Source organism: Desmodus rotundus, chromosome 3 (assembly GCF_022682495.2).
Source record: "Desmodus rotundus isolate HL8 chromosome 3, HLdesRot8A.1, whole genome shotgun sequence".
NCBI lineage: Eukaryota > Metazoa > Chordata > Mammalia > Chiroptera > Phyllostomidae > Desmodus > Desmodus rotundus.
The window spans coordinates 93,144,381-93,165,419 of NC_071389.1; the positions used below are offsets into that span (position 1 = coordinate 93,144,381).

General features: G+C 36.0%; 1 protein-coding gene across 9 annotated transcripts in view; it reads left to right on the plus strand.

The window, feature by feature from the left end:
- Window positions 1–21,039, plus strand: part of EXOC2 (exocyst complex component 2) — a 254,795-nt gene that overhangs the window by 99,787 nt on the left and 133,969 nt on the right. For all 9 annotated transcript variants that reach the window (XM_045189117.2, XM_045189121.2, XM_045189122.2 and 6 more), the window contains 4 exons: window positions 7,271–7,351; window positions 19,009–19,154; window positions 19,286–19,367; window positions 20,095–20,197. In XM_045189117.2, the coding sequence (XP_045045052.1) occupies window positions 7,271–7,351; window positions 19,009–19,154; window positions 19,286–19,367; window positions 20,095–20,197 (412 nt within the window). The remainder of the gene's footprint in view (window positions 1–7,270; window positions 7,352–19,008; window positions 19,155–19,285; window positions 19,368–20,094; window positions 20,198–21,039) is intronic.

Consider the following 21,039-nt stretch of genomic DNA (forward strand, 5'->3'; position numbering starts at 1 on the left):
AGAGAAGAGCATAGGGAGGAAGATCTCAGATATTCCATGCAGCCATATTTTCACCTGTATGTTCTCTAGAGCAAGGGATATAAAGGAAAGAATAAACAAATGGGAGTACATCAAAATAAAAAGCTTCTGCACAGCTAACGAAAACAGCAGCAAAGTGAAAAGGCTACCAACTGTATGGGAAAATATATTTGCCAATGGTACCTTGGACAAGGGTTTGGTCTCCAAAATATGTATGGAACTCACATGACTCCACAACAGGAAGACAGACAATCCAATTAAATGGGCAAACGACCTAAACAGGCACTTTTCTTAGGAGGACATATGGAGGGCCCAGAGACATATGAACGGATGCTCAGCATCACAAGCCATCAGAGAGATGGAAATTAAAACCACAATGAGATACCACTTCACAATGGTGAGGATGACTATCATAAATCAACAAACAACAAGGTCTGATGAGATTTTGGAGAAATCTTGAACCTTAGTTTAAGGTTTAAATCTTAAAACCTTAGTACACTATTGCAGAGGATGCAGACTGGTGTAACCATTTTGGAAAACAGTATGGAATTTCCTCAAAAATCTAAAAATGGAACTACTTTTGACTCGGTAATTCCACTGCTGGGATTATACCCTAAGAATCCTGTAACACCAATCCAAAAAACCTAAGCTACCAGATGTTCATAGCAGCACAATTTACAATAGGCAAGTGCTGCAAGCAATCTGAGTACCCATCAGTAAATGAGTGGATCAAAAAACTGGTACATTTATACAGTGCAATACTATGCAGCTGAAAGAAAGAAGGATTTCCTATCCTTTGGGACAACATGGGTGGAACTGGAGAGCATTATGCTAAGTGAAATAAGCCAGGCAGTGAAAGACAAATACCGTATTGTCGGGGGGCTTTAACGCAGCCCCCCCCCCCAGTTCTGCCATGGACGAAGAAAAAGACTACCAAGACATGATCTGCTTGGGGAGGAAAGGTGGCCGTTTCTCTCAAGGGGAGAAGGGCCCCGAGCCTCTCTCTCTAGGGGCTTTTATTAGGTTCATTCACATAGGAATACAGATAAAGCTCATCAATCATTGTCAGCCAGTAAGGGTTAAACAATACAAGATTTACAGAGAACTCTGAGGGCTTCTTCTGAGTTACAGCCAATTAGTTAGAGGGCCATAAAACTTTAGGCGCCAGACTCATCCCAGGTCTGGACCCTTATCTCTTAAACTGAGGGTACAAATTAAGTAGGTTTCACAGGAATGTATGTATTTTTGTTAGGCCTGATTCCCCAGGGAATCTGCCCCTCCCAGCAGAGGACTGCACTGCCTTCTGTTATTGCTTCCGGCTTAAGTTAGGCAAGGGAAGTAAGGCAGCCAAGAGATTAGGAGACTTCTTGCGGACAGAATGAAGACTCAGGCTATTTCAAAGCCGAGGGGCGAGGATCCATCACCCCCTTTTCCTACAGCCCCCCGAGTCCTTCCCTGCGGGCCTCTTCCGTGACCAGAACCTGTCTTAGGTTGATCCTCCCTTGAGGATTCTTACCTGTCATTGGCTAACTGGCCAAGCTCAGGGCCAAGCAGGGTGAAGTGGGCAGAGGTGGTACACCTGCCAGGGAGACAAGCTTTGTCTCCTTAGTGGCTTATGATCCCAACTCTGACTCAGCCTTAACCATGAGGGGTTACAGCCTCTGAAACCAGGCAGGGCGGTTCCCAACACCGTATGATCTCACCTATAAGTATAACCTAATCAACAAAATAAACAAGCAAGCAAAATACAACCAGAGACATTGAAATAAAGGACAAACCATGAGTAACCAGAATGGGTAGGGGTAGGAGGGGTAACGGGGGAAAGAAAGGAAAGGGCTGTCACAGAACATGTATAAAGCATCCATGGATAAAGCCAGAGGGGGTTAGCATTGAGAGTGGGAAGTGGGGGGTGGGTCAGGCTAGAGAGAGGGGTGGGAGGAAAATGGAGACAACTGTACTTGAAGAACAATAAGGATAATAATTTAAAAAAATTCATAAGTTTTTCTGGCATAACTAATCTGCCCATGCTAATCTCAGTGTGTTTAGTATAGTTTTTTCATTACTATATCCTAAAAAAAATATTCCCAGTATCATACTTCACTTTTCCATGGCTTGTCACTCTGCCATACTCTTCCACTCCCTTGAAGTCTTCATGAGCCATGGTTTCTTGCCAGCTCATCCTCACAGCAGTTCTCCCTGGGCATGGTGGTATTTGTGGAGCTTCTTTATAACATTAGATGATGTGGACTCCGGCCGTTGGTGTCCGTGGTGTTGTGGGTGCTACGAACAAATTCACATGAACTGCAGAAGTCTGGTGGAGAAAAGGGACAGCATGGCAGAACTCTGAGTGAGAGAGCACCTGGACCCTTGTCTGGAAAGGCTTTTATTGCTTTCTGGGAGCATTACAACAACAAAGTTTCTCATTCATTATGCTAGGTTTGCTTTAGGTGATTACCTTTTACAGATAACAAAGAAAAGGATGTTGCTGATTACTACTTTCCAATAACAAAGAAAAACATGTTGCAAATGCAAGGGAAAAAAGTGGTTGAATTGGTTACACCACTCCTCCTCCTTCTCCTCCTCCTCCTCCTCCTCCGGAGGTTTAGCACAGACTTTAGGAAGTTACTTCAAAGATTCGCATTAAACATTTGCTACCTTAACTCAGGGTGAGGGAGTCTTGGCAGAGGCAAGCCTCAAAGAGGCCTAGGTATAATGCAGGCCTGGTTCCCCATGGGAAAGCCTATCTGTGGGCCTGGCTCCTGTGTGCCGCCTCGTGCCTGTCTTTTTTCTGAACCAGGGCTGAGCTACATTCACCACTGCCACGGTGACCAGTTCCCTATAATTAAAGGTCTTCCAACTTCCTCCGTGCCATTGATTTTTACCTTTATTTCAGTTACCAGTCCCTGACTGCTTCTTAAACTTGTCACCTGTACTGTCATTTGTTTTTTAGTGGCAAGTCCAACATTATCACTACTCTTTGGGGACAGCTATGGGCCAACTGTGTGAATTATTTCTTTTTATAATATACTAAAAATTCCAGAATAAAGAGGCCAAAGCAAAGTAACTAAACACATGTTATTCAATACATGGTTGGTCTTCCCTTCCTTGTTACTTTTATTGCTGCTACTCCAGGTGATGTGAGCCATATTGAGGTTTTTGGCACATTCTGTTACTATCTTTTGTGTTGGCCAATAAGTCATTTAGTTTTTTTTCTGTAAAATACAACACACTTTTTTCATTTTCACCTATAACTTTATTGATTTGGATATTTTGAGTATGTTGGCTGTCTCCCACTTGGCTTCTAGTGGGTAGAGGCCAGGACAGTTGCTGAATATCCTCCAAAGCATAAGTCAGCCTCACAGCAAAGAACTGTTTATTGTGAGGCAAAATGTAATCAGTACCAAGAAACTTGTCAAATCACTTTGGACACATTTGATCAGTTATAGCACCTTCTTCATACACTGTGCTTATCTCTTTTTGTGTCAGTTGCATTTTTATATTTCTTGAAATAATAAAGCATAATACTCCAAAAAAGTTGTGTATCATCTTCCATTTTCAATATTAAAATGGCTGCATAAAAATTCAGCAATTTTGATAATTTTTTAATGCATGCTGAGAATGACAGCTGTCATAATGCAATCTAACAAAATTGTTTTCATTGAAGTTAAAGACAACTAAGCATTACTAGAGCCATTGCATGGGAAAAATTAAATGAATTTTTTGGCCAACCCAATATTAATGTATGAAGATAATGTAGGTAGATAAATGGTTATATAAAATCCAGTTATGTAAGTGAGAATCCTTTTTCCCTCTTAGTCTTCTATGTAGTAGTTGCAGTTGTATTTATTATTATTTATTTTTTCCAATGTAACTGGTGATGGAAAGGATTCACAGATTACCTAAACAATTTAAATATGTTTGATATTTATATATTAATAATTTATGTGTTTAGCCACTTATAAAAAATTGGTAGAATAAGAGGTAGAAACTAAGTGTTTGAAAAGCTCTTCTTAAATTTAAATTATTAGTACATTTTGCCCTAACCTTTCATAGTTTTTTCTATTAGTAAGTATTATGCTCAGAGGTTTGCACATGGTCCAAATTAGGCCTCAACCTATACTTGTACAGGCCTAGGAACTAAATATGGCTGTTTTTCAAGGGTTGTTTTTAAAAAAAAGAAAAAATGGGAGAAGAAAAACATTGTATAGAGGCCCTATGTGACCAACAAAGCCTTAAATATTTACTGTCTGGTTCTTTGTAGAAAGGGTTTGTCAGTTTCTGACTGAGTTTGAGTGTTGTCATGTCACACAGGCCAGCAGTGACGTAGTGGTTGGAGTGTACACATCACAGTGCGACTTCACTGAGTCCTGACAGATGTTGCCCACACGCACACACACACACATCATTTCCTAGTGCCTCATTTCATAATGGCTTATATAAATGCAAGGACAAATATGATATTTTTGATTAAATTGGCACATTTGATGCCTGCATTTTACTACAGAGTTTAAAAAGTCAAGTAATTTCAGTGAATAAATAGGCAGTCTTTCTATAACTGAATTTTTTGAGTAGAACTTTTATATACTTAATTTTTTTGTTTCCAAGATACAAGTTTATAGTGTACAATTGCTTCAAGTTTCAATAGATTAGAAACAGTAACCAACCTTTGATCATGAACCAAATTACTTACTGAGTTATATTATTTAAAAGTGTTTCCAGAGACAATAAAAGTTCAGGTGAACCAGACACTGGTTATTCGGTTTAATTTTCTGGTAAAAAGGATTGCCTTTATAAGTTCCCTGTGTCTCTTGGTCCTCATGCTTGGCTGACAACTTGACTAGCTCTGCTGTGGTGGAGATGGTTGGCAGAAGCTGCTTTGTCAGGAGAAAAGGGCTGTAAACTGAGTTCAAGGAGCTAGGCTCACCCCATCTTGACCTGTTGCTCAGTAATGGGTTTTGTTAGCAATTGAAAATGTGGAAGCATGATTTCCCTTAATGCTATTTTGACTTAGAAAAGTAACATTTGAAGCAGGGCTACTGTAAGATGTCTTAATGCCATGGACAAAACTACATGTAGTGTCTGCTTAGTAAAATACAATGAGTGTTAAGTGTTTTTTTGCAACCAAGACTTTCAGAAAATCACAGCAACATTTAAATAAATAGAGTGAGCAGATTTATTTGTGTTAAACACGGAAGTCTTTCTAGTTCTGCTTTTTAATATTTGGGCATTTTTGTCTCCTTCAAGACAGAGAAATTTTTTTCTATTTAACTTATGTGCAAGTTAAGTTTAGTCATTGATATTTGCAAATATTTTGTTATAATTATCACGTGATCCAAATTTGAAACATTAAAGAAATAACTTTTTTTTTTATTCCAGAGTCAAACAAGGCAACAAATAATATGGTGGCTGATTTTTTTCCCAAATGTATTTTTCAATGAATGTGTTTCTTCAACAGAGAAGCGGTCTATTTTAGAATTTCAAACAAAATTAGAGGTTGCTTTACCAAAAGAAGTATATTAAAATAATAACAAGATCAGGATTAGAAAGTAATTAAAAGAAGCAGAGAAATAGATGTATCACACATTGAGAATATTTTTATACTGCATTTAAGCACTGAATTTGATCCAGAATTTTCTAACCAGTGATTCAAGGGAAACAAATAGTAATTTATTAAAGAAATACACTTTTTTCTTCCTTAGATTTTTCTTTCCTCAGAAATCTGCCACCCATGGCTGGCGGAGTTGAGGCAGAACCAGTGAGTTCCTTTTAGCAAAAAGTTTGACGCCCTATTTGAATGAGAATAGCTAACATAAAAGTGATGTTAATTTCAGCGTATTGGTTATAAAGTCTGTGGAGTTACACATCTTGTATTTGAATTTTTGCAAGAGCAAATTATGTGAAAGAATAAAATTCTGGGTGTTTTAGCAGCTACTATTTTTGAGAGAGGTCCTTTTATTTGCAACTGAACACAGGTCCCAGGTGACATAGTAAGTCTATTATTTTCATTTTACAGGTGTGAAAACAGGCTTAGACAATTGATGCTGCTTACCCATGCAGTATGGGTAGTATGGGGTGAAGTTTTCTGTTATGGGATCAGACTGCTTGAGTTCAGATTTTGGGATTGGCTTTGTTACTTTGGTCAATTTATTTAATTGCACTGAGCCATGGTTTTTCCCTCTGTGAAATAGAAATAATATTACAACATACATTATTGGCCTCTTAGAAGAGCAATATGCTTTAGAAACTAGCAGTGTTTAATTAATGGTCATGGCTTAATTAATGTTTGGCTTGCTATTTTTGTTATTTTTATTACATTGCAAATTTGTATTTGAAATTGTATTTGGTCATTTTGTTTTGCAAATTTCCTAAGTGCTTCACTTAAGCTTGATTTGCTCTATTTAAAACCTTCCCTCTTTGCTGGGTAAGACAATTTTAAAATATAAATTATTAGTCCTGGCTGAGTATCTCAGTTGGTTAGAGCATTGTCATGATATGCTAAGGTTGTGGGTTCATTTCCCCATCAGGTCATATACAAGAATCAACCAATGAGTGCATTAATAAGCAGAACAACAAATCAGTATTTCTCTCTTTCTCCCTCTCTCCCTTCCTCTCTTTCTCCAAAATCAATAAATAAAAATTTAAAAATAATAAAATGTAAATTATTGATTTCCTAACAATCTTTATAATAATTATGTAGACCTGTATCAATAATAGCAAAAAACTCTCCAGTGTAATTTGTATATCCACAAATTGATGCATTGGTCAATGTTACTAGCTATTTCTTGGGAACTTCCAGTGAAATAATTATAGAATGAGTAGAATGTGAATAATAGGGATTTTACCAAGTCTGAAATTAAATATTTTTAGTTGGATAGATTCCAAAAAGTATTTCTGTTTTGCAGATGGTGAACTGTGAAATAAGTATGAATTTCCTATGGCCAAATATCAAAGATATTACTTACTTGAATCTCACTTTTTTTGTAATTCAGTAGTTTTTACAACTTAACATTGAGAATCACATGATTATGGCTATAATGTACTAATTTAATAGTGTGAAACTATGAATAATTTAGACTGGTGTCTGCTGGTTACTTTGCTGAGTTTATGAAGAGCTTTTTTTGCACATTTGTACTTATTTCCAGCAATGAAAATAATGTGACCATTTTAAAAAGCTGTTTAAATACATCACTTTGATGTGATTTATTCCCACTCATTTCAATAGCCTAAATTTTAACTTGACATTTTATTCTAGCCATCCATCAAAAGCTAGAAGCAGATGGAACAGAAAAAGTAGAAGGCTCCATGACCCAAAAACTGGAGAATGTTCTGAACCGTGAGTTTCATTCTACTACCCAAAACTTTTTATGAACTTTATAATAAGCTTTGACATAGTTATTGGATCTGGTTTCACAGAACAAGGTAGTAAGTTGTATTTTAGTATTTATTTCTAAATATTCATGCTTTAATGAACATAAAGAGGAATAAAAACATTGAAAATGGCCCTGGCTGGTGTGGCTCAGTGGATTGAGCGCTGGCCAGTGAACCAAAGGGTTGTGGGGTTGGATTCCCAGTCAGGGCACATGCTTAGGTTGCAGGCCAGGTCCCCAGCAGGGGGTGCATGAGAGGTAGCCACACAATGATGTTTCTCTCCCTCTTTTTCTCCCTTCCTTCCCCTCTAAAAATAAATAAATAAAATCTTTAAAAAAATTGATCTTTATTTCAATGTCTGATTGTATTTTGCTTGCTTGTTTGTTTTGATCAGGTCAATCTGACAGTAACCAGAGAGAAGGAGGGAGAGGGATAATAGGGGATAATTGGGGGAGGGGGAGCATCAAGGAACGTGTATGAAAGACTTATGGACAAAACCTTTTGGGTTCGAACATGGGAGACGGGGATGGTTGGGGTGGGGAGGCATGATGGAGTGAAAATGGAGGGAATTGTACTTGAACAACAATAAAAAAAAAGAATGTAAAGAAAAAGAGGTCAACTTACAAAAAAAAAAAAAGCATTGAAAGTAAATGTCCTGGGTTTTCTTTCGTTGTTTTTTTTGCATTTTATTTATAAGAAATCATAATTTGAAAACAAACCAATATACTTCTTAATAAGTAAAATTTGCCACTATAAAAGAGACCAGTATATCAATAGCATCATCAAAGACAAAAGCACTGAGACAGTAGCCAGGATTTTTATTGACCAAAAACCCGAAAAAGCATCTTCAAATATCTACCACTAGTAGACTACTAGATTACCAACTACTAGACTAAGAGTTGCTTAAGTGTCACTTATTTATACCTGGCTTTTTTTCCAAAATGAATATAAGGCAGCTGCCTATTTAGGAGTGTTTCTAACTCTGAAACATTTTTTTTAAATGTAGGCTAAGAGAAACTGACATATGCAAAATTTCAGAATCTGTCCACCTCTCCTTATATAGCAGCTCCCAGGTACTTAAAATCCTGATTTGGAAGAAACTCATCAGGTGAACCACTTCCTATTATAATATTAGTGGCTGGCTTAAAAGTAAGTCATCCTTTTTAACACATATAGTAAACATTTGGCAAGGAGTGATAAAGCCCAGAGGAATCTCCTTGTTTTTTTTAAAATAAGTATGGTGTATGATTTCCTCATAGAATAAGAATAACTAAAAAATTTAAGAACTATCACATTGGATCTTTAGTGTTTCTTTGAATGCAAGACTGTGATGTTAAGTTAGTTTTTGCACTTCTAGCTTAACTTATTTCCATGACCAGAGTTTATTGAGCTTTTTTGTAAATATCTGTTCATAAAGATAGGGTTCTCTGATAAGAAAGTATTTTCTAGAAGGAAGCTTTAATTTGACATAGGCTTTCCTTGGTAGTAGAATTTTAGTACTTAGATTTCATCCTAAATTTATGAGTTTGATAGCTCTTTAAATATTTGTCCTTCTAGTTGTTTTTATTATCAATATTATTATTTGCTATGAGATTTTGCCTTGTTTTTGTATGAGAACCAAATCACCAACTGGGTTGCAATGAATATGTTCTTAATTAAACCCAAATAAACATTTACTAAAACTTTTTATATTAGCATAATCAGAGATATTAAGGTCTTGGAAGGATATTTTCTACTCAGGGATGTTGTTTTTACTATAGAAATTGTCATTAAACTATTCTGTAAAGAAAAAAGTGAGATTTTTTAATTAACTTTTCGAAGCTAATTTTTATGTACAAACTGACATAGTAAATATATCATTGTTATCAGTAAAAGATAATAGGTACTTGATAAGGTTTTGAAAAGATTAGAATTTGTTTCAACTGTTAGGTTTAACATAGTGTGTTAACATAATTTTTTTTAAGTAGTAGTTCAGGAAATCCTCCCTTGGGACTTGAGGTATAAATTTGTAAGAGAAATCATTTTACTTCTATTCCTTTATAACCACGAACCTTTTCTAAAATGTGTCATGCTGACTTTCTACTGAAGTTTGTTTTTTTGAATAAAGTTCTGCGTAACATAAATCACAGGTGGCAAACACAAGGCCCAGGGGCTGAATCTGGCCCTGCACCTTGTTTCTACCTGGTGGCAGCGCTGAGCTCCTGGCCCCTGGTTAAGGAGTGGTTACATTTATACAGCCCTAAAATTACATTTGGCCCTTTGAAGGCAACCATGAGGCTGATGTGGTCCCCAGTGAAAATGAATTTGACATCCTTGACATAAATGGTCATTTCTTTATGAGACTCCTTTAAGACTTTCTGGTGTAACTTTTTCCTTATATTTCTTTGTAACAATCCTTTTTTTCAAGAAACAGTTTTATCAACTAAATGTTGGTATTTACTACCTTATGATATGGTTTTGCAAATTCAATTTGAGCAACATTCATTTAAGACTGATTGTTTAGAAGTACCCTGCTCAGTACAGTGTAGGGTAGACAGCTGAAAGAGATGTGGCTCCAGTCCTGCAAGCATGACCTCCGTCCAGACTAGTGTGTCAGAGTTACCTAACACTTCAGAAATTGTGCCACTGGGGAATCAGAAAAGTTATAAAAGTACCATGGAAAATTTTATTTCTTTTGAGAAGGAAGGAAGGATTGGTTAATATAAATGTAGTTTAGTTTGATTAGTTTATTATTGATGCTTTAATTTTAAACTAATTTATATTCATTTTCTTTGAATTATTTTATTTATTTTTTTTTCAAAGATCTTTATTTTTTAGAGAGAAGGGAAAGAGGGGAGAAAGAGAAGGAGAGAAACATCAACGTGCGAGAGAAACAATGATCAGTTGCTTCTCACATGCCCCCAACAGGGGACCTGGCCCGCAACCCAGGCATGCGTCCTGACTTGGAATCAAACCAGTGATGTTTTGGCTTGCTAGCTGGCCCTCAACCCTCTGAGTCACACCAGCCAGGGCTCTTAAGTCATTTTAAATGAAAGTTTTAAAAATTTGGGCAACCTTTTTTACTATAAATTAAATTTAAAAAAATATTTTTACTTATTTGTAGAGAGGGGAAGGGAAGGAGAAAGAGAGGGAGAGAAACATTAATGTGTGGTTGCCTCTCACATGCTCCCTACTGGGGACCTAGCTCACAACCCAGGCATGTGCCCTGACTGGGAATTGAACCCACAACCCCTTTGCTTCACAGGCCCATGCTCAATCCACTGAGCTACACCAGCCAGGCCTGTAAATTAAAATTTATGGATAATGTTAACTGTAAGAAACTTAGTCCATTTTGTTCAGAATTCATCAGTACTTAAGCCTTTCATTGACATTCTTTTGTTTTCACTGACGTATTTCTCAGATTTACCTTTTAACATAATAATTTCTTCTTGATTTCAAGGCAGTGATGAAGTAATGTTTATATCAAATTCATTTATCCAACTCTATTTTCTTACCTATTTCAAGAGTATAGAACAGTGTTGGCCAATAGAACTTCTGCAATGATGGAAATGTAGCCATTGAGCATTTAAAATGCGGCTAGTGTTGCTGAAGAATTGAATTTTTAATTTTTATTAATTTTAGTTAATATAATTGAAATAGCCCCATGTGGCTAGAGCTACCTTATTAGACAGTGTGGGTATGGACAATATAGTATAAGTATTATTTATAGTAGCAGTTGTGTAGTAATAACTAAAATATTCACAGTGTTCAGTAAGGGTCAGAAACATTCTACATATAAAATGTCTGTCCAGCAAAAGTCCAGCCATTGTTAATATAACAAGAACGGTTTGCATGACATTAATGTAACCTGGGAGCCAAGGAGAGTGGACTGGAATACTCATGCATGAACAGTGATGACTAGTCAGTGGGGGCAGTAGTAGCATTGAGTGAGCATGTGTACTGTGTGGCTGTCGCATTCAAAATGACTGAGCAAGTAGAGCAATGAATCTTCATCAAATTTTGGATGAAGCTTGAATATTCTTCCACAGAAACTATTTGGATGATTCACAAGGCCACAGCTCTGGGCAGCTGGGGATTGGCAGCTTCATCATGACAACGCACCCACTCATGCATCACGTCTCATGCAGTTTTTTGTTGAAACATCAAATCATCCAGGTGACTCAGTCCTCCTATAGCCCAGATTTGGTGTTTTGCAGCTTCTGGCTTTTCCTAAAACTGAAATCACCTTTGAAAGGGAAAAGATTTCAGACCATAGATGAGATTCAGGAAAATACGACAGGGAATCTGATGGTGATTGGGAGAACTGTGTGAAGTCCCAAGGTACCTACTTTGAAGGGGACTGGAGGTGTCATTGTCCTATGTACAGTGTTTTTTGTATCTTCTTCAATAAAAGTCTTTATTTTTCATATTATGTGGCTGGATACTTTCTGGACAGACCTCATATTTAGTCCTCACAATAATTCTGTGAGCTTTATACTATTATCTCCCTTTTAAGGATAGAAAAACTGAAGCCCAGAAAGATCAAATGACTTACCTAATGTCATATAAGTAGTAAGTGGTAGAATTGGGCTTTATATCTTGATCTGGCTTCAGATTTGTACTTTACTGACCTTTCTGTGCATGGTTTTGATATGCCTGAATTTCAGTTGCCACAGTTCAGTAAATATACCTGTTCCCAAACAGCACGGTTCCGATTTCATTTGCCACAATATATTTGCCATAATTACATAAACTACTAACTCAGATGCTAGCTCTTCAGTCTATAGATCACTCTGAAAATAACATATGCACGTGATCTGTGACCAAATATGTCTCTTCTGAGTCCATTGGTGGTTGCTCACTGCATGTGTTATCAGTTCACACACAGACAGCAGAGTGATTGTACAGCCTTTTTGTTTCCCAGAGGCAAACTCACATGGTAGAAGTGGATAATTAAAAGAGGGAATTGGCCTCAAAAGATGAAAATGCATCAAGAAACAAAAGTGATAACTAAGTAAAATTCACATCTAACATGACAAGTTACAGAAGAGGTGGGAATGTAGATGCTGTCTGAGAGACTCAAGCTGCGCAGTCAGACAAACTCAGTGATGATGAATTTATTGATGGAAGTGAGGCAAGTGTGAATAAAAAGTTGAAGATGTTTTATAGGAAGCAATTCTCAGATAATGTGTGACATGAAAGTACAACGGAGTATGATAATTTGTCAAAGCATAGAAAAGGTGCTTGATACATATATATTTTATGATAAACAAGGCAAGTAATCTTGATAATTTTTAAAAAAGGGAACACTTGAATTTTCTTTGTTTCTAATGTTTTAAGTTACAGTATACTAAATAAATAATAGGTTTACAGCTTTTTAATATTCTTTTTAAAAATATTTTTTATTTACTTTTAGAGAGAGGGGGAGGGCAAGAAACACTGACCAGTTGCTTCTCCTACATGCGTCGACTGGGCCAAACCCACAACCCAGGCATGTGCCCTGACCGGTAATCGAAACTGGTGACCTTTCACTTTGCGAGATGATGCCCAACCAACTGAGTCACACCAGTTAGGGCTTTATAATATACTTATTCATTTATTACCAACAGTAAGTTTTTAATATTTCAACGAAATTTTTAAAAGTCACAGAACAATCATTATTTTCCCATTGATTATTAAGATCATTAGTAGGTTTCAGCCCTGGCTACTGTGGCTCAGTGGATTGAGTGCCAGCCTGTGAGCCAAAGGGTTGCTGGTTCAATTCCTAGTCAGGGCACATGCCTGGGTTGTGAGCCAGGTCCCCAGTAGGGGATGCATGAGAGGCAACCACACATTGATATTTCTCTCCAACTCCTCCTTCCTCCCTACTCCTCTCTTAAAAAGTATATAAATAAAATCTTAAAAAAAAAAAGATCAATACTAGGTTTCAGTTTGCACGGTCATTTATGCGGTCCTGCACAGCATGCAAAGTGATGCTTGTACTGTACTGTACCACCTCTCTAACTAGAAAGAATACTGAGCACTTACTTATTTAGAGGCAGATTTTTTTTAGTCCTTGCTCTGTAAGCATTTATTGAGCACATGTTAGTTCTATCACAGGGTTATGAAGATAAAAGTTAATGCTTCTCAGAGTGTATAGACTACTAGAAAATACAGACAAATAAGCAGATGATTAAATTGTGGTGGTGTAATCCTCTGTGGTGTAATCCACAGGTAGAATTACTACCTGTGGTGGTAGTAATTCTGGGATGCATCTGGAGCCTTCACAAGGGGGACCTCATTGAAAAGTGGAGTAGAGAGAATATTAGGGGAGGGTGGGTTGGTCATGTGAGTTTTAAAAGAAGTCTAGGAAGTAGCCAGATAAGAAGAGGTTGGTGGGTGGGCAGCTAAGTGGATACAGTTTGTCCCAGGCAGAGCAAGCGGCATTGAGGAGGAAGGCACCAACTTCAGAAAGGAGATGGGCTACATTCTAGGAGTCTGGATCCAGTGTGGCTCCTGTGCATAGGAGACAAAGGTGCTAGGTATCTGCTCATGATAAGCTTTCTGTGTAGTATCATGAGATTCATCTTTATCATGAATACTGAGCCACTGATTTTAAATAAGGGATTTATTTATTTATTTAAAATCCCTTATTTAAATAAGGGAGTGATACTATGAACTTTTCAAAGAACATCCTGCCCTTTGTATAGACAATGGATTAGAAGGGAGCTAGACTAGAGTCAAGAAAAGAAGCCAAGGTAGAAGTTACAGTTGTAAGAGTGAAGTGCTGAGGACTCTTAGCCAAGGAAGAGGTGATGAACGTAGATTGAATAGCAGATGGGAGATGTTAAGGAGATGAGAAAGGCAGTATTCAGTCACTGGATGATATAAAAAGAAGTAATTAATGAAGTAATGAAGTAATCAGTGGTGACTTCCAGATTTCTCGCCACAAATGGAGGAAGAAGGAGTAGTTTTGGGCAGGAAGAGAAGAGTAGAGAGGAAAATAATGCAGTTGGATTAATAACATGTTGACTTTGAGATTTATGAGGTTATACCCATGAATATCTTTTCAGCTGTCAATACCTCCTAGCTGTGTCACAGGGGGCAAGTTAACAACCTCTCTGTGTTTTATTTGCCTGCAGTATAATGTAGTGCTTGTCTTGTTTTATGGGGACATGAACAAATTTAAATGAATTAACAATTAATGCATGTTTTCAGAATAATATAAACTTTTTAGACAAGCACCTAGCATAGAATAACTGCTAGACATTATATGTCTAGTATGTCTTTATGCCACCCACAAAGGCTACTCAAAACTCCTTTTAGGTTATGAGGGACCCATAGATGCTAAAATGTTTTTTCTCCCTCCATGATATCTTCATTCTTTTCATTCTGCTTCCTCAGCTCTTCTCAAAGGCAGATAAACTAATTGTCCATCCAGTAAACTTCTCCACAACGAAACCTGGCCAAATTAATCTGCCTAAACTCTGGGTCCTATACCTGTGCTCAAAGCCCCTAAAGCTGAGGTGCTTCTGATTATTGTCCTGAGTTTTGCTATCAGGGTTCATTCAAAGGGAAATCTTCAGAGTTCCTCCTCAGGGACTAAGTGGGTCCCATAGGATGATGCTGGGATGTCACAAGAAATGCTCCCATAGGATCCCCATAAAACAGTGAGGGCTGATTGACTGAATTGTCTCTCCCAGGAAAACAAAAATTCATCTTTGGCATGGCTCAGAATAGAGGACTCCTTTGTGACGGGTGAATTCATTAAAAAAAATATGTCTAGTGAAAAGTGTATGTGAAGGTTAGTCCTAAGCTAACAGGCATATTTTAAGATAACAGATTTGGGAATCATCAGCATAGAGACAGTAGTTGAATTAACAGGATTGAATGATTTCATCCTAACTACTGTGTGTAAAATTAAAATAAAACCAAGAACTTGAAACACTAAGGAATATTATTTAGAGTCAAGTTTGTAAAAAAAGGAAGTCACTTTTACTCGGTGTTATGATGGTAAATGTGTAAAAACTGGCATTCCATAAAGGAAAAAGAAAAAAAGAAGAAAACTAATCCTAATAATAGCATTTCTAATGTGTAAATTCTCACATCTTGGTCGTGTTCAAGCCACCAACCTGACATTGCTGAATGGGAATTGAAAAGAGATGGGAATAATTGGCTCTTGTGAGCAGTATGGACCAATATCCACTCTTCTCTCATCTCCACAATTTTGTTCTGTATACTTCATGTGGTGCTCTATAATTCCACTGTCGGGCATCACTCTGTAAACAAGCATTGACCATTGGTAATGATACATTTCATATAATATTATGTTATAGATGGCAGCCTATCTTGTCATTTTCTGGAATCTGTTTAGAGAAACTGCAACTCACAATAAGTAGGTTGTTAGAGCTCTTTGTGGTCCTGGTTTTGCTATGAATTTAAGTATACATTTTTAAGTTACTTTAAATTACCAGGCATTTTAAGGTTTCCTAATCTCATTTACTTGCCCATTCCTGGGATAAATTGTGTTGTCGGGGTGGGGGGGATTCTTTCATCCTCCCCACAATCTCCCCAAATCACATCAAGCAGAAACCACAGACTAAAAATCACTTTCATGTTATACTGTCTCAAGTGTTGGTGCCATGAAAAGGACCAATAAGGGTCACTTCGAAGTAAGAGAAAGCATGTTTACTTTAAACAAGCATGCTTGAAATTGTAAGACAGCATTAGAATTACATGACTAGTTTTTCTAGATAACACAAGTTCCTGACATAATTAAAATTTTTTTCATTGTTAAGGATAAGCTAAATGAGAAGGAATGAGTTTGATTGGTTAGTGTGCAGTACTGCAGTGATTTTTCTTCCCATGTTTTCCCCCCAGCTTTATTGAAATAAAATCGACATATAACATTGTGTACAATGTGCTAATTTGATACACTTTTATAGTGCAGTATGATTACCACATTAGCATTAGCTAACACCTTCATCACTTCACATAATTGCATTTCTTTTTTGTAGTGAGAACATTTGAGATTTACTCTTAGCAGCTTTCAGGTGTGTCACACGGTTATCATTAATTAGATCCCCAGAACTTACTCTTACTGGAATTTTTTACCCTTTGATCAACACCTCTCCACTTTCTCCACCCCCGTCCCTCAGCCCCTGGTCACCACCATTCTACTTTCTGTTTCTATGAGTTTGCCTGTTTTAGAGTCTACATGTAAGTGATACCATGCAGTATTTGTCTTTCTCTGTGTCTGACTTAGTTTACTTAGCATAATGTCCTCAATGCCCATCCATGTTGTCCCATCTTACACTGAGGAAAATTTTATTGTTCAGTTAGCCCAACTAAACAGTGGCAGCCACAATGTTATTATAGCAGCATTGCTGTTAGTGCTCGGGGTACCTCTGTGACTATGAAAATGACAGTCACTCTCCAGTGAGCTGGTGTTGAAAAAGGACCAATTTTCAGGTCTAGACTTGTTTGGGGCTAGTAGTTTTAAGATCAGGACTTGTTCTGCAAACCTCACGACCCAAGTTACAATTTTCATTGCCATGTCTTTCAGTTAGATTTGTTCTGTGGTTATACCCTGGATGTTCAAACTCCTGCCAGCTGCCATAGAAATTGGGTGTTTAGGTCTAAGAAGGTGGAGTGAGGACGTGGATGGATTGGTGCTAAGAGCGATTGTTGTGAAATGCCTGACTAATGGCTTGTTTGTGGTGTCCCTCACATGTGAACAACACTGCTGAATTCAGTAGCTTCATTTTCTTTCTTTAAAAAAAAATTAATTTATTGGGGTAACATTGGTTGATAACATAAATTTCAGGTGCAACTTTATAATGCAACATTGCATGCTTCCCACCCAATTTCATATTCTTATTAGTGACCCTAGAGAATAAAGACATAAAATGTATTTTGTGAGCTGCTGATGATTTTTATCTGTTTGCCCAAATCTTGGTTTCACTGCTCTCATTTATTTTATTACTAGATATAATTGTCTAGTTATGAACTCTCAAAATTTTATTGTGAATGTAGTAGAATTCACAACAGAATAATAACTTTTGAACAGAAATTATCTATACATTAAAATTATAATTTTATAATGTATAATTTTTCTGTGTGCCGAAATTGAAATTCTCCATATATACATACATTTCTATGTAAATTATAATTGTATAGTTTATAATTTCTGCCTAAAATTTTCTCCATAAAATGTTTATATTTTATTTACTTATAAGTGAATTTTCTACCTATACTTGTTTTCCTACTTTTCAGAGGAGCTAAAATTGTTAGTTGGTATATTTTATTATCTTTAAAATAAGATGAGAAAAATCTAATTTTGAACTCTTGTACATTTGGCTTTAAATTCCTTTGTTATATATAAGTGCTTAGAGATTTAGTATCCACAGCTCACACATAAGTAATCAACCTTTTAAAAATACTTAATCACTTTCATGGATCAATTTATTTATGATTATGAAGATTATTTTTTATATGACAAAACAATTATTTTCTTTGAAGAAAAAGTTTTAACCCTAATCAGATTTCACATTCATTCAGCCACCGTTGTGTGGTTTGGTGGCAAGAAGAGAGTATGTTTTTCTTATTATAGCAGAAATTTAGTATTCAACATTAAATAGAGTGTGGTGAAAGCAGCTATTTTGACAAAACAAGGTCTTTATATCAGGCTTTTAAAATTTCAACAGAATTTAAACAATATTTAGATAAAACAATTAGTTATAAAGATGACTTTTAACAGGATCAGGCCACCCACAATGTGGAGTTGAGAATATGGCATGCAAGCCACCCAGTGAGACTGAGGTAATTTTTTCATCTTTGCTTAAAGTTTTGTCACTAGACCAGATAATGTAGAAACTTTTTATGTGCAGTGATCAAACAGTTGAAAACAGTTTATTCTTTCTCTCCCATTTTCTTGTGGCTAATTAAAAATAATTCATAAGTTGAAAAAGTTTAACTATTTTAGACCACAGTAAATTTTGCTTTAGATAAAACAACTCTTTCATTACAGTAATTCCTATAGTTTGAGGTCTTTTAGGTTAAAAAAATATATAAAATGTCCAGTTTGTATATAATATTATAAGAATTAGCTGATACAAGGAACATTCATTAATGATATGTTAAAGTTTGCCATTTTAAAAGAGATAATTTTACCAAAAAATAGGATTGGTGGTAAAATATTTCTTTTGAACAACTTCTCTGAAAAGTGTTTTCCTTGTTTTGTATATTACCACATATGTAGATATGGAATTCAGGGAATTTAACTAGTGTGTGTATGTTTGCACATATGTGTACATGTGTGTTTTAACTTATCTGAATTATGAAGTAACCTAAGGGCCCATGGTTGCTATGAAATTTAGAAGAGTGACTAAAAATAAAAGTATCTTCACATAAGAAAATTTATGTGGGCATGGTAAATATGCTTATTTTTAATTGGATACCATTCTTAGCCTAAGAAAACATTTAGCAGACAAAATGGAAGTTCTGTTTTAACAAAATATCTCCCTTACAGCTAACTTTTGAAAAAATCTATTGAGTTTTAGTGTAAAGCTACAATAGCAGTCTAACATTTTGTTTTCTTCTGTCCAGTTATACATTTTATGAATAAAATCAATTTTTATCTTAGTTTGGTTGTTTTTTAAATAGGGGCAAGTAATACTGCGGACACATTATTTCAAGAAGTATTAGGTCGAAAGGACAAGGCAGATTCTACTAGAAATGCCCTCAATGTGCTCCAGCGATTTAAGTTTCTTTTCAACCTTCCTCTAAATATTGAAAGGAATATTCAAAAGGTAGAGTATATGTTTATGTACCTATGGTTATAAATATCACAAATTTTAAAGAGTTGTTGAGATTTTTTTCTTAACTAAATGTCTTCATTATACTTTACTGACAGTCTCCAAAATGTTTTTTTTTTTTTAAGGGTGATTATGATGTGGTTATTAATGATTATGAAAAGGCCAAGTCACTCTTTGGGAAAACGGAGGTGCAAGTTTTCAAGAAATGTAAGATTTGTCTATTGCTTTTAGATCTTTCCATTTACAGGAAGAATGCAGGATGTATTCTACAAAGGATATTACATGCATTTTAGTTTTTGTTTGTAGGGTGCTCTTTTTAAAATGTAAAACAGTTACCTCAAAAATAACTATGGCTTTTCTTGCTAAGATGAAGTGAAATGAGCAACCACATTATAGAATAGGTTATTCTTAGACATTCTTTGCCACTTATTAACCATGATGTTATTAAAAATCTATTTTATTGGAAAGAATCAATTATATATATTTTATAGAGATGGAAACCTACATTTAATCTTTCCTCTTCAGAAACATTGGTATATTTTTGAATTCTAACCCTACAAAGTAAACAGTTTTTGAAATAACCTCTAATGCCAGGTACAGAAAATAAAACAGTAAGAAAAGCCTAGAAAATGCCCTATGGTAATACATTATCAACTAGGAGCAATATCACAGGGCTTTATTATTTGTAAGTCCTAACTCTTAAGGACTCAGAATACTTTATTTTATTTTTATAGTAGTTAATTTACATTTAGTGAAATGCACAGAAAAATGTATACACCCCTGTAACCCGCACCCCAGATAGAACGTTTTCGTCTCTCCAGAAAGTCCCTTTGAGTCTCTTCTCAGTCAAGGCAACTACAGTTCTGCTTTCCATAACTTGATTGTAAATTTCCATTCTGTAAATCCTGTATATTTGTTTCTTTTTTGAAAATAGATTATGCTGAAATAGAAACACGGATTGAAGCTTTAAGAGAATTACTTCTGGATAAATTGCTTGAGACACCATCAACCTTACATGACCAAAAACGGTATATAAGGTAAACTTGCTGCAAGAATTTTCACAAATCGCATATGTCTGTATACTACTGGATACTTTATCTATCTCTTAGAGCTAATTGGGGAGGAATCAGGAGATTGATGAAATTATGAAAGCGAAGATACTTAGAAGTACCTAGTATAGGACACCAAAACTCTTTTGTATACTAATAAATTTGTAAGTACTCACTTTTTTAAATTATTATTTTTTAATTGTAAGTACTTTTTAAGGGCAAGAAAACTCTGCCTGTTTGAGGAAAGGAAAAGTAGCATCATTGCTTAGTCACCTCTTCCTCCTCCTCAGCAAGGGCTTACCTAACCTAGCGGGATGGTTTGGGTGTTGCACCTTGTAGGCATCCTCAGGCCACAAGGCAGGAACTCCCTGTATGGTTGAGAGCACAACATTGTCACACACTATATGGGAAATTCTTCATGACACAAAAGTGGGTCATGGCTCAACAGTGGAGAAAATTCTGAAAGGTTTTGGTCTTGGAGAGAAAGTGGTAAAGTTTTTAAAAAATAGCAGTAATATGGAAGGTGATGGACACATAGGATATGTTAAGACTTTCTTTAGAAAGAAGCAGTGTCGCATAATGGGAGCTAGCTGTTCACTTTGGGTGACTTGAATTTTCTTTTTCAGTTTTTTATTCACTTGTGAAATGGACATGCTAACACAATCTACATCTCAGGGTAGTTGCACAGGGAATCAAGAATACCTTTAAGAATTTAATATAGCACCAGGTGCATAAGTAGTTAATATATTATATATATACATATATATACACACATACACTATATATATATAGTGTTTATGTCAGGATTTGAAGACAAAGCATATAAATTT